General features: G+C 32.9%; 1 protein-coding gene and 1 pseudogene across 1 annotated transcript; both read left to right on the top strand.

Moving 5' to 3' along the window:
- The first annotated feature begins 3,972 nt into the window (after positions 1 to 3,972).
- On the top strand, positions 3,973 to 4,515 carry LOC120209529 (protein RALF-like 33). Its single transcript, XM_039208518.1, has one exon. It carries the CDS (start codon positions 4,006 to 4,008, stop codon positions 4,381 to 4,383), a length of 378 nt encoding a protein of 125 aa, XP_039064449.1. The 5' UTR covers positions 3,973 to 4,005; the 3' UTR covers positions 4,384 to 4,515.
- Positions 4,516 to 5,713: 1,198 nt separating this feature from the next.
- LOC120209538 lies at positions 5,714 to 11,935 on the top strand (annotated as a pseudogene).
- Positions 11,936 to 12,665: the final 730 nt, after the last annotated feature.

The following is a 12,665-nucleotide window of genomic DNA, read 5'->3' as shown; positions in this document are numbered from 1 at the left end:
TTTATTTATTGGTTAAATTAAGTATTTAGTATTTAAATTATCAGTTTTAATCCTTAAATAGTACGTTTAATTTTTATTATATTTTAGTATCAGCCGTTAAAAATTTAACGCGTTTAGTATATAAATTATTAGTTTTGATCCGTTTTAGTACCTAAACTATCAGTTTTGATCCGTTTTAGTACCTAAATTATCAACTTTAAACGGGTACTAAAATGAAACTAAAACTAAAATTTTAATATCGAAATACTAAAATGAAACAAAAATTAAACTTTATGTATGATTTAAAAAAATATTAAATATTAAAACGGATCAGATAGTTTAAGCAATAAACACAATTTATTCTTATTTATTTTGTGGTAATTAATAAAATAGTTGCAAGTTGTATGTTCTTGGACCCACAATTTGATTTCTGGTCTGAAATATTGGAAAATATTGTTAGATTTTCTATTTAAAAAATAAAAATATGTTTGGTACCAGAAGAAAGAAGAGTCTAGAAAAAAAAAGATTGAGCTTGTATAATAATAATTCGAGGCAGGAAAAAAAAGATCGTAATTCGAAAATATAAGAGAGATCGAAATTGTTTATTGTAAAAAAAACAAAATAAAGGGAATTAAATCATAAATTTTAATGTAACAAAAATAAGGGTAAAGTACACAATAGCCCCTTAACTATAGGGTGTTGATTTGTTAAGTTTCTTGATTATTAAAATTTATAAAATAATCATCTGACTATAGGACGGTGTTTTGTTAGGTCTTTTGACTATTAAAATACAAAAGAACCGCCTAACTATTTATATGTTCTAAACTTTTCATTTTTCATTAAAAAATTGTCAGTTATCTTAACTAGACGTTAACATGATAACTGAAATATGATAGTCATTTGAGATTTTGTGATCAAATTTTATCATATCTCAGTTATCATGTTAATGCCTAACTTAGACTATCATAATTTTTAAAGGAAACATATGAGTTTCGAACATATGAATAGTCGGGTCATCATTTTATAACTTTTAATGGTGGAAAAACTCAATAAAACGATATCCTTGAGAGATTATTTTATAACTTTTAATAATTTAAGAATTCAACAAAACAATATCTTATAATCGAAAAAACGTTTTTGTACTTTACCATAAAAATATTTGGAATAATTCTATTCAAATTGGATAGACCTGATCAAACGATAACCAATCAATTATGTCAAAAGTCTATATTTTTAAGGATAAAATACATAAATAATCCATTAACTATAATATACTACTTAATTAGGTCCTTTAACTATTAAAAGTTACAAAATGATCATCTGACTATTCATTATATTCTAAACTCATAATTTTTCATTAAAAAATTGACGGCATTCTGAGTCGAACGTTAACATGCTAATTGTGATATGATAAAATATGATAACAGAATCTCAAATGACTATTATATATCAGTCATCATGTTAACGTCCAGATTAAACAACTGTCAATTTTCTAACGAAAAATGACTGGTTTGAAACATAATGAATAGTTAGATGATCATTTTATAACTTTGAATAGTAGAGCGACTTAATAAAGTAACATTTTATAGTTGGATGACTATTTTGTAACTTTTAATAGTTGAGAGACTTAATAAAGCAACACCCTATAATCAGAGGTCCATTTATGTACTTATTTTTTAATTTGGATTGTAACGTAAACTTTTTTTCATTCAAATAGATACAATCGTCAACAAAAAAAAATTAGTTGATCCTATTTCTATATGTAATGCGGTAAAGGGGATGTAGGGCAGTAGGCTGTCCCAACGTTAGGTTGAGAGTAACTTCCGTGGAAGACCTCCGACAGTCAGAATTATGAATTACCCACCGTAAAACTTGATCTTACGACTATAAAATTAAGAGCCTCGCGCTCTGCCAACTGAGTTAGATGGACAATATCATTAAAGGCGCTTAGAATTGATCGCTAATTGCTCAAGGCAACAACTTTCGACACACTTCGAGAATTTTAGAATCTATAATTATCAATGTTCCCTTTTGTCTCACTCTCATCTTAGTTGTCTATTAACTGGCTCTTTGTCGTCACACTTCATTATAATGCTTTTGATTTTATTACATGCTTTGTCTCATACAGATATTGTTAGAATTTTCATAAATTTCTTCATAAACCTTTTAACGTTATAGTAGAGTTGAGAGATAAAACTCATAATTAAATAATAAATATTAATGATATTTTTATTTAAATTAATATGCAATATATGTAGGGGTGACAAACGTATAGGATGAGTACGGATACTCCTTCCGTTTTCATATCCACCATTTACCCACCACCTACGTCGGGTAAAATTTTTAAATACATACCAGTCTACGTGAGTACATTCTCAAATCTACCACACACCAACTATCCAATAATTTTGGTCGATTAAATATCTACGTCAAGATATTCTTTTTAAATACACAATCGCCTACGCGAGTACATTTTCAATACGTTCCTTTTAAAATATGCGTCGATTAAAAATCGAGATTTCGTAAAAACGTTCGCTTGAATAATTTGATACTCAAATTTAAAAACAATAAAATTGGTCTGTGAAGTCGTCATCAATCTTTGATTAGGATATGATTGGACACCAAAAAACAAATTTATCATTTTAATAAAATATTAATTTTAATTAAAACAATAATTTTACGGTATGCGTTACCAAAAATTTGAGTTCGGGAGTCGGTTACACGTGGAAAAAGATTAGCATCCAACAACGTTCTAAATCGGTACCTAGTTAATTAATTAATTGTCCTTACAATAAAATTTATAAATTCGAATGTAATTTATTTTGAGATCTCATTTTAACACATACAAAATTAGACGAAAATTAAAAACATACATCAAACAAATATTACCATATACATAGAATATTACCATATGTTTACATTTAATATCTACTAAAACACAATGCAAACATCACTAAAAAATGTATACATATGTGTAAATATATAAAAAGTAAGAACCAAAATGAATGACCAACAAAAACATGGGGCCTAAACAACATATATTAATTATTTAAAAAAGATTAGACCATATCATGACAGAAATAACTAGGAACAAACTTTCAAAAAACCAAAGCACCAAAACAATGATTAAATAATAAAAAAACAATAACTTTAATATCAATATGCGAAAATCAAATAATACAGGGACAAAAACGATATTAGACACATAAAGTTAGATACAGGACTAAAATGAACAAGCCACGAAACTAAGAGACCAAACTAAGAAGTCAAAGAACCTTGATTCAAGGACCAGATTACATTAATGTTGAAACAACAGGAGTCTTTATAGTGATTATTTTACCCTTCTCATACTTAACCCTTCTCACAAAACACGCGGCACCAAGGATAAAACGGCATCGTTTTAAAGCAAGTACAAAGGCTCATTTTACCCTATTTTTTTTTTCCATTTTCATTTTATCTCTTCTATTCCTTTTTTTATCTACACTATCTATGTTCCCAAACGCCGATGGGAGGCCTCGAATATTAAGATTTATAAAATAATTTCTGAAATTATACTTAAATGTATAATGATTTAAAATTTATATGATGGATAATTAGTGGACGAACAAATTCTTAAACTCATCATTTACCTGCTACCCACAAAGGATATAATCTTTTACATCTACATTCGCCTACCCCCAATTAAATTTATATATATTTTCACCTTAATTAGAGTGGATGCAACGTGAAATCCATTAAATTATACTTGTATGTCATCTTTAAATATATAATTGTAAAAAGAATAAAAAATTATCTTAATAAAAGATTGTCCACTATTTTTTTAAAAATGTAATAAGTAAAAAGTATAAAGATGATTAGTGGATGTCCATAAGTGCTTGAAACACTTAAATTAAAGCCGGGCTCGGTCACGTTAAAGTCAAGTGGCATAATCGAAAATAAGTCTAAACCGCAGTGGCTTTCTCTTAATGGCAGTCAGTTATAAACCTAAAACTTGCCTGCCTTATTCATTTCCACAGCCCAAAAAGCATGAGACGCTCTGGATTCTCGGTTTCCCTCGCGATTTGCGCGATATTGGCCGTCCAGGTGGCGGTTTCAGCTTCATATCCGACGCTCGATTTCGCCGGCGGCAGCTTCCTCCCGATAAAATCCGAGTGCCGCGGATCCATCGCCGAGTGCCTGATGCAAGGCGGGGAGGACTCGTCCGAGTTCGAAGAAGAGTTCGCCATGGGATCCGAGATCAGCAGACGCATTTTAGCGACGACTCGGTACATTAGCTACGGTGCGCTGAGGAGAAACACGGTGCCTTGCTCGCGACGTGGCGCATCGTACTACAACTGCCGACCTGGAGCTCAGGCAAATCCCTACTCACGCGGCTGCAGTAGGATTACACGCTGTCGGCGGTAGATTTATTTATTTTAAATCCTTTCTAACAATCCTAAAAGCAATAATATTGCTTGATTTTAAATTATGTGTGTTGTTGTAATGTTGATTGGATGAATTGTTGTTCATATATATATTCTGGATCTTTTTTATTAATTTTTTTATAGAAAAATAAGTGACTGGTATAAATTTGAAGAGTAGTGGGTGAATTTATATTATAGATTTAATTTTGTTTTATTTTTTGTGTTGGAATTACTTTTTTATGCCTAATTTTTTTGGTTAGTGAGTTTTTAGATAATTATTTATTTATTTAATTTAATATAATTACGGAATTGGTGTATTCACTTATTAATTCAGATGAAGTATGTAAAAATTTATTATGAAAATAAATTTCAATTCAATTTGAACAATGAATATTGATTAATAAATTTAACGCCTATTCGTTACATCAAAATAAAGTTAATAATGTATTAAAAAAAGGTTAAAAAGTATAATTTTTATTTTTTGATTTTTATATTATTTTTGGGTAAATTGTACAAATAGTTCTCTGACTATTAAAAATTATAAAATAATTATCTGAATATAGGACATTGTTTTGTTAAATTCACTGATTATTAAAAGTTATAAAATGGTCACATAACTATTCGTAAGTTTCAAACTCATCTTTCTCTTTAAAAATTAACAGATGTTTGAGTTAGACGTTAATCTATTAACCATCGTCGTTATTTTCAAGTATTGACTCGACGACATAATATAAACAGATATTCGATTCACATAATATAGCTCAAATAGTTAGGATCAAATTTTATCGCATTCCTAAGTATGTTAATGTCTAACTCAGTCAGTCGTCAAATTTTTAACAGAAAATAACGAGTTTGAAACATATAAATGTGAGATGGTTATTTTGTAAATTTTAATAATCGAAGCTCAAAAAAAGAAATCATCTTATCATCAAGGGATCATTTTATACTTTTCTACAATTAAAAGGCTCAACAAAACAGCGTGAGATCATTTTTGTACTTTACCATATTTTTTAGGTTAAACTACACATTTAGTACCTAAATTATTAATTTTGGTCTGGTTTAGTACATAAACTTTTAATTTTTTTAAAACATACATAATCTTTAGTTTTTGTTTCATTTTAATAACCCACTGTTAAAAGCTTAACGTGTTTAGCACATAAACTATCAATTTTGGTTCATTTTAATACCTAAACATTTATTTTTTCCAAAACTTAACGTTAAATTTTGAACAGAGCACTAAAATGAAACAAAAATTAAACTTTAGGTATGATTTTAAAAAAATTGAAAATTTAAGTACTAAAACAGATCAAAACTAATAGTTTGAGTACTAAATGCGTATTTTGCCCATTTCTGGTTATTTGTTAAAAACAGATACGAGATTTCAATTACAAATTGCACAAAATACAAGTGGAACAGTAACAAAATTCAAGAAGGATAAGATCATTCTTCTTGTGTGTTGTACGACCTCAGACCGATACGGGTGGTTCAATTTCTGTAATGACAACTGGCGGAAGGTAATGAGATCTATTTTCTAAAAGTTTGGTTTATGTTCAATTTAAAATGCATTTGTTTCAGAGCATGTGCTACACGTGCATTCGGTGCTGCAAGCACTTGTCACATCTTTTCTCTGCAAATATTTTTGTGTTGGAGAGAAACTGGTGTGACAGTGCGCATCTTTTGTGCTTCAGCAAGTGGTGTCACTAGGTAAGCTGTGCTTAGTGATATAGAATATGCATAGGAATCTCCCACTGTTGTTTAATGGGAGAGATGTGTGATGTGTCAAACTGAATAAGATTATAGGATTTTGGGAAGAGGATGCTGAAGATCATATGTTGATTGACTTGATTCTTATGCTTGAGAGCTTTGGAGCTGTTGTCTCTTACCTTGCAAAAATGTTAAGATTTTTTGTGCCTTAGTCTTGCCATATAGACAACTCTCTGGTTGAACCATAAAAAATAACACTCCTTGGCCATAATTTTGAGTATTTTCACATTTTAGCGTATTTCTACGAGACATGTTATTCTTTCCTCATTTGTAATGCTTGTTTACAGGTGTGGGCTGTACTGAAACCTGGATTCTTAGCCTTGCTGGTAGATCCTTTTGATGCCAAACCTTTAGATATTATTGTTTTTGATGTATTTACCAGCCTCAGATGGCAATGGTGAGGGTCGGGTATCATTAGCAGAAGAAGTAAAGGAACATAATCCATTACGCCATTCTTTTAAGGTTAGTAGAATACTGCTTTCTGTCCTTTTGGAAAAAACTTACCTGCCGATGGGCATATTATTTTAACATTGTCATGATAAAATTCAAGTTACTGTTGTGGTTCACAATCAATGACCTCTCTTTACCTTATTCTCTCATTGTGATTTGGATTAAGAATATCATATCCCTAACAAAAGAAAAAGAGAAGAAAATAGTTCTTCCAATTAAATTTTTTTAGTGATACTCCTGTCATCGGAAAAGATATTTTAACTTATTTCTATAACCAGATTGATAGACTTTACTCGCGTCACATTTTCATCAAACATTTAGGGCCTAGATAAATATGTGAGAATTTCTCGATACATTTAGGTTTTATTTCTACACATTAAATGAACTACTACTTGTCTCTATGATGATGGGTTAAGTTGTATATCTGATGAATACATCTAGAGAAATTCACTTTCTAACAGATGATTGGGAACTTCAAAAGGTTACATGTGGAGTCCGGAGTATAAGGTTAAGAACGAAAAGTAGTGCTAAAGTTAAAGATTGGGTTGCTGCAATTAATGATGCTGGGCTTAAGCCCCCGGAGGGCTGATGTCATCCTCATCGCTTTGGGTCTTTTGCTCCTCCAAGAGGTTTGACAGAAGATGGTAGTCAGGCGCAATGGTTTATAGATTGTATGGCTGCTTTTGATGCTATAGCTTCATCAATTGAGGATGCTAAATCAGAGGTTTGTGCTTTCTACTATTGCAGGTTGAAATTGGTTGTGTCCCTACTGTTTTTTCTTCTCTTTAGCATAAAGCCTGTTGTATGCTTCGAAAATTAATGCAGATATTTATTTGTGGCTGGTGGCTTTGCCCAGAATTATATCTACGCCGCCCTTTTCATGAGCAGGCATCCTCCAGGCTCGATGCTTTGCTGGAAGCCAAAGCCAAGCAAGGGGTCCAGGTGTTGTAATCTTTGGTTTATTTATTAGAAGATTTATTTTATTAAAAAGTCCATAAATTTGTATTTCTTTTTTTATTAATAAAAATGGATGTTGAGTTTCTGTTTGATAGTTGGAAGACTTTTGCTTTGATTTTGAGCGCATTAAATTCTAAACCTGATTTAACTATTGCATACGTGTACATTCTCTCTCTCTTTTTTTTTTTTTTGTAAATTGTTTCCATTGTGGTGGAGCAAGGTGTTATTGTTAGGCATGTATCTGGAGATGCTAATTTGGAAGCAGATGAACTTGCTAAGTTAGGGATAGGTTAAATAGTTAGTGTCATGCTGTTGCAATGGGCTTGTTTTTAGTTTTCTGGTTGTTCTGGTTGTAATTGGTGTTATTGAACTCCTGGTGTATTTGGTTTCTAGCACTAAAATAATTGAGGCACTCTTTTCCTCCTTCCAGTGTCCATTGAGTTACACATGTAGTTAGATGATTATGAAGGGGTTTTTTTTAACGATTCCTCCTAATTTTATCAAAAAAAAAAATCTTCAGTTCTACTATTTAGATCATTGTCCAATCCTGAGGTGAAAATGTTGAATGTATCTATGACTGCAGATATACATCCTTCTCTACAAAGAACTTGCCCTTGCTTTGAAGATCAACAGTGTCTATAGCAAGAGAAAGCTTCAAAGCATTCATGAGAGTGTGGGGGTATTGTGTTATCGAGATCATTTCTCTGCTGGTGTTTATCTATGGTATGCATTATTTGGCATTTTTCGTTACATTGGATATTTCACTTTGATATATATTTCTTTTACCTGTAGGTCCCACCATGAAAAACTTGTAATTGTTGATTACCAAATTTGTTTTATTGGACTTGATTTATGCTTTGGTCAGTATGACACGTTTGAACACAAGGTGGCTGATAATCCTCCCTTAGTATGGCCTGGAAAAGACTACTATAACCCACGGTAAGCTATTAGCAACCCAAGATTCTCCTTAATTTTTTCATAGACTTGTTTAGAACTTGAATTGCATTCATTTGGCCTTTCATGAAATTGGGATGTTTCAGTTGTCAGTTGTTTTAGGCCTAATTTATCACTATTCTGCTTTAGTGTGCTATTACCAGGAAGACATCATTGCATGTAACTGTTTGGATGTTTTTGGCTGATTTTCATACCTCATCTCTCATAACTTTGAGCTTGTGCATCAATAGATGTTCTCCAACATTTTTCTGAATTCTATTGGTTCAATTTTATGTAAAGAGATCACGAGTTCAAAACCTTCAAGATTTTGTGGCTGCCTATTACTCCCCCTTTCTTCCTTTCTAATCATTCTCTTGAAAAAAGTGTGATATTCATGGTTAGAAGTAATTATGAATTGGTTTGAAGCTGTTGCAGTGTAACAAATGGAACCAATTTCAATTTTACAGGGACTCTGAACCTAATTCATGGGAAGATATAATGAAAGATGAGCTGGATCGAGAAAAATATCCTCGAATGCCTTGGCATGATGTCCATTGTGCACTCTGGGGACCACCTTGTCGTGATGTAGCACGACATTTTGTTCAGCGCTGGAACTATGCCAAGGTCATATTTATTTAGAATTAATATAGTGAACTGGAACAATTCTATAAGTTTGCTATTACATGCACAAAGTCTGGTGTTTTCTTTACCAGAGGAATAAAGCTCTATATGAGGAAGCAATTCCAGTAGTCATGCCTCAGCATCATATGGTGATTCCACATTATATGGGAAGAAGCAAAGAGATTGAAATTGAGAGCAAGAACGATTTGGAAAATACTAACGGCATCCAAAGACGGGATTCATTTTGTTCTGGATCAGCTGTTGAAGATATTCCTCTACTTTTGCCTCAAGAGGCTGAGTTGGATAGTTGCAGTGGGTATCAGAAATTCAGAGCGTTGGACTCCGAAGTGTTTCTTTTGCATTTCGGAAGTCCAAAATAGAACCAGAAGTCGTAGACACGCCCATGAAAGGCTTTGTTGATGACCTTGATTCCTTGGATCTTGTGGAAAGAACTTTGGATGCAAAAAGGCAGCCTGGAAGCAAAGCTGCAGACCCAAAGTGGTGGGAAACACAGGAACGAGGTGATCAAGTCGGTTTTGTAAATGAAGCCGAACAGGTCGGTCCCCGAATTTCATGTCGTTGTCAGGTAGGTTGTATTCTCCTCAAGACTTTTGCCAGTTTTGCATCTGGCTTCGAATATTCATTTATATTTTGTTACTTTGATATCCCAATTTTTCAGTCTTATTTCATTCGTAAATAAAAAAAAATTCATTAAAAGGAAGTAGTGTCTCTGGTCATGATTTTGATTCAAGCCATCAGTACCTGTGCTTTTGCAGCTATGAATCTCTTCTGTGCCAAATAAGCTTTAACTTTCACTAATAAAAGGAAGTCTATCATTTATCCGCCGCAGTCTGCAGTTAGTTTGGGCTGGCTGCAATTATGATGGAACATGATCTGTTACTTCTATTGTTCAGTTTAACTTTCTTTTTCATATAAAGAGAGATTTTTCAACTTATTAAGTGGTGTTAACTGGTGATGAACTCTAATATTCTGATTATAAGAAGTGTCTGTCAGTGGTCTGCTGGAACCAGCCAAATAGAAGAGAGCATTCACTGTGCTTATTGTTCCCTCATTGAGAAAGCGGAACACTTTGTTTACGTAGAGGTAAGTTTTGATTTCTCGATATTTTATTTTCAGTTCTCTATGAATCATGTAATTACATATGGTTTACACTCATATTGCTTCATTCTTTGCAGAACCAATTTTTTATATCAGGCCTCTCTGGGGATGAAATTATTCGGAATCGTGTCTTAGAAGCATTATACCGGCGTATTATGCGTGCTTTACAATGATCAGAAATGTTTCAGGGTTATTATCGTCATACCACTCCTTCCTGGTTTCCAGGTTGTACATTTTGGCCACTTCTTTTATTATTTATGTATTTGAACTTTGGAGTTCAGATAATAGTATTATGTTGGAACTGAGTTTTAAGTTTTGACAGGGTGGGCTTGATGACGCTGGTGCTGCATCTGTGAGAACCATAATGCATTGGCAGTACCGAACCATTTGCAGAGGGCAGAATTCAATATTGCATAAACTTTATGAAGTTCTTGGTCCTAAAACTCGTGATTACATATCTTTCTATGGCCTTAGATCGTATGGTCAACTTTCCGATCATGGTCCTGTGGCTACAAGTCCGGTATGTTCTTGCACTAATAGTAATATGTTATCTTGCTTATCATGTTGCAGCCTCTACGCAGTTTTCTTTTCCGTGGAATTATATCATGTCATAGTAAATAACAACGAAAGTTTAACCTGTAGCATGTGCATGTTTGATGATATATTTGTGCCTACTATTTTTCCAGGTATATGTGCATAGCAAAATCATGTTAATTGATGACTCTGCAGCCTTAGTTGGATCTGCTAATATCAATGACAGAAGTTTACTCGGCTCTAGAGATTCAGAGGTACCACTGCATTTCCGGATTAGTTGATTTATGGACGAAATACTTCCACCATCTTTTTTCTCTTTGTCAAAAACATAACAGATACTGTGTTAATCTCCACGAAATTTGATGTCGGTGAACATTCAGATTGGCTTGTTTATCGAAGACAAAGAATTTGTTGATTCACGGATGGGAGGAAACCCATGGAAGGCTGGAAAATTCGCATCGAGTCTGCGCCTCTCATTATGGTCTGAACATCTCGGTCTTCGAAAAGGAGAGGTTTGATACCCCCCATCAATTCTTTTTCCTAATTTACATTCATATTCAGCTGATATATTTGTTCTTCCTTTTCACCTCAGATGAATCAAATAATCAATCCCATTAGCGATTCAAGTTATAGAGACGCATGGGCTGCTACTGCAAAGGTAAGAACTGGATTTGTATGTTTCTTCAGTACTTTCATATTTTATATTCTGGAATGCTCGGATTAAAAGGAATCCGATGATACCATGATCTAAGAACCCATGTTAATTGGACTCGGATATGAGCGTCGGAGTAGAGGACGTACTTACAATTTGCGCAATGACCTGATGCATCCAAATTATGAAACAGATGAATGCAACAATCTACCAGGATGTCTTTTCTTGTGTCCCAAGTGATCTCGTACATTCCCGGTACGACTACATCATCTTTCTCACCTTTTCTCTTTGGTTATTATATTCCCGACACTTGACTCGATGGGCGTTAATCTGCAGGCTTGCGCTCCGACAAAACATCACCTTTTGGAAGGAAAGACTTGGTCACACTTGACTCGATCATCGACTACTGTTATATCATCTCTTGGATCTTCATCTCGAGACTTCTCGCTTCATCTCCGCCAGGTTGAGCCTAGCTTTCTCCTTTACGAGTTCGACTTCCCCATCGTACATTCTTCTGTTTTGATACTTTTATTTTGGTAGACCTGGCAATTTGTGTAGTTGTACAATATATGTATACTTGAGGCATACGTGAACTTATGTACATCATATCAAAGTTAATAGAAAAATCAATGGTAAGTCCACAAAATTAATTTAATTTTACGTAAATAAATGGAAAGACAATATAAGATGAGAGCGATTTTTATATTACATAATATTTTTCTATAAAATTTAATTAGAAATGATCATCCAGCTCAGTTGGTAGAACATAATGTTCTTAATCTTGAGGTCGTGGGATCGAGTCCTATGGAAGGTATTTCATAATTCGGAAGTCTCCTACGGAAGTTGCTCTCAACATAGTGTTGGGGACAACCTACTATCTTACCTCCCCTTTACATATGGGAACAAGGGACATCCATTTTATAAAATTTAATTAATTACCTACCTTCCTAAAAAAAAACCTTTATGGCCTAGTATAGATATATATTATCATTGAATCTTGATCAAGTTGGTAGTGTAATGTGTTTATATTTTTTTTGGTAAAGATGGTATTATTAAAAGAAAAATTATATACCGGAAGAGTTATGGGCGTCCCGTTAAAAATCTCTCTAGTTTTAGATAGAGGGAAAGAGTACACCTATAAATCTTAAAAAAAAATTACATCAAGATATTAAGTCGAGCCATCATGTAGCGTATCATCATATCAAAATTAAAATATTATTATTATTTTATTAATTTAAAATAAAATAATAGTT

Source organism: Hibiscus syriacus, unplaced genomic scaffold, assembly GCF_006381635.1.
Source record: "Hibiscus syriacus cultivar Baekdansim isolate YM2019G1 unplaced genomic scaffold, ASM638163v2 tig00019131_pilon, whole genome shotgun sequence".
Lineage (NCBI taxonomy): Eukaryota > Viridiplantae > Streptophyta > Magnoliopsida > Malvales > Malvaceae > Hibiscus > Hibiscus syriacus.
The sequence above is the reverse complement of the archived record's forward strand: the minus strand, read 5'-3'. Positions and strand labels throughout refer to the sequence as shown.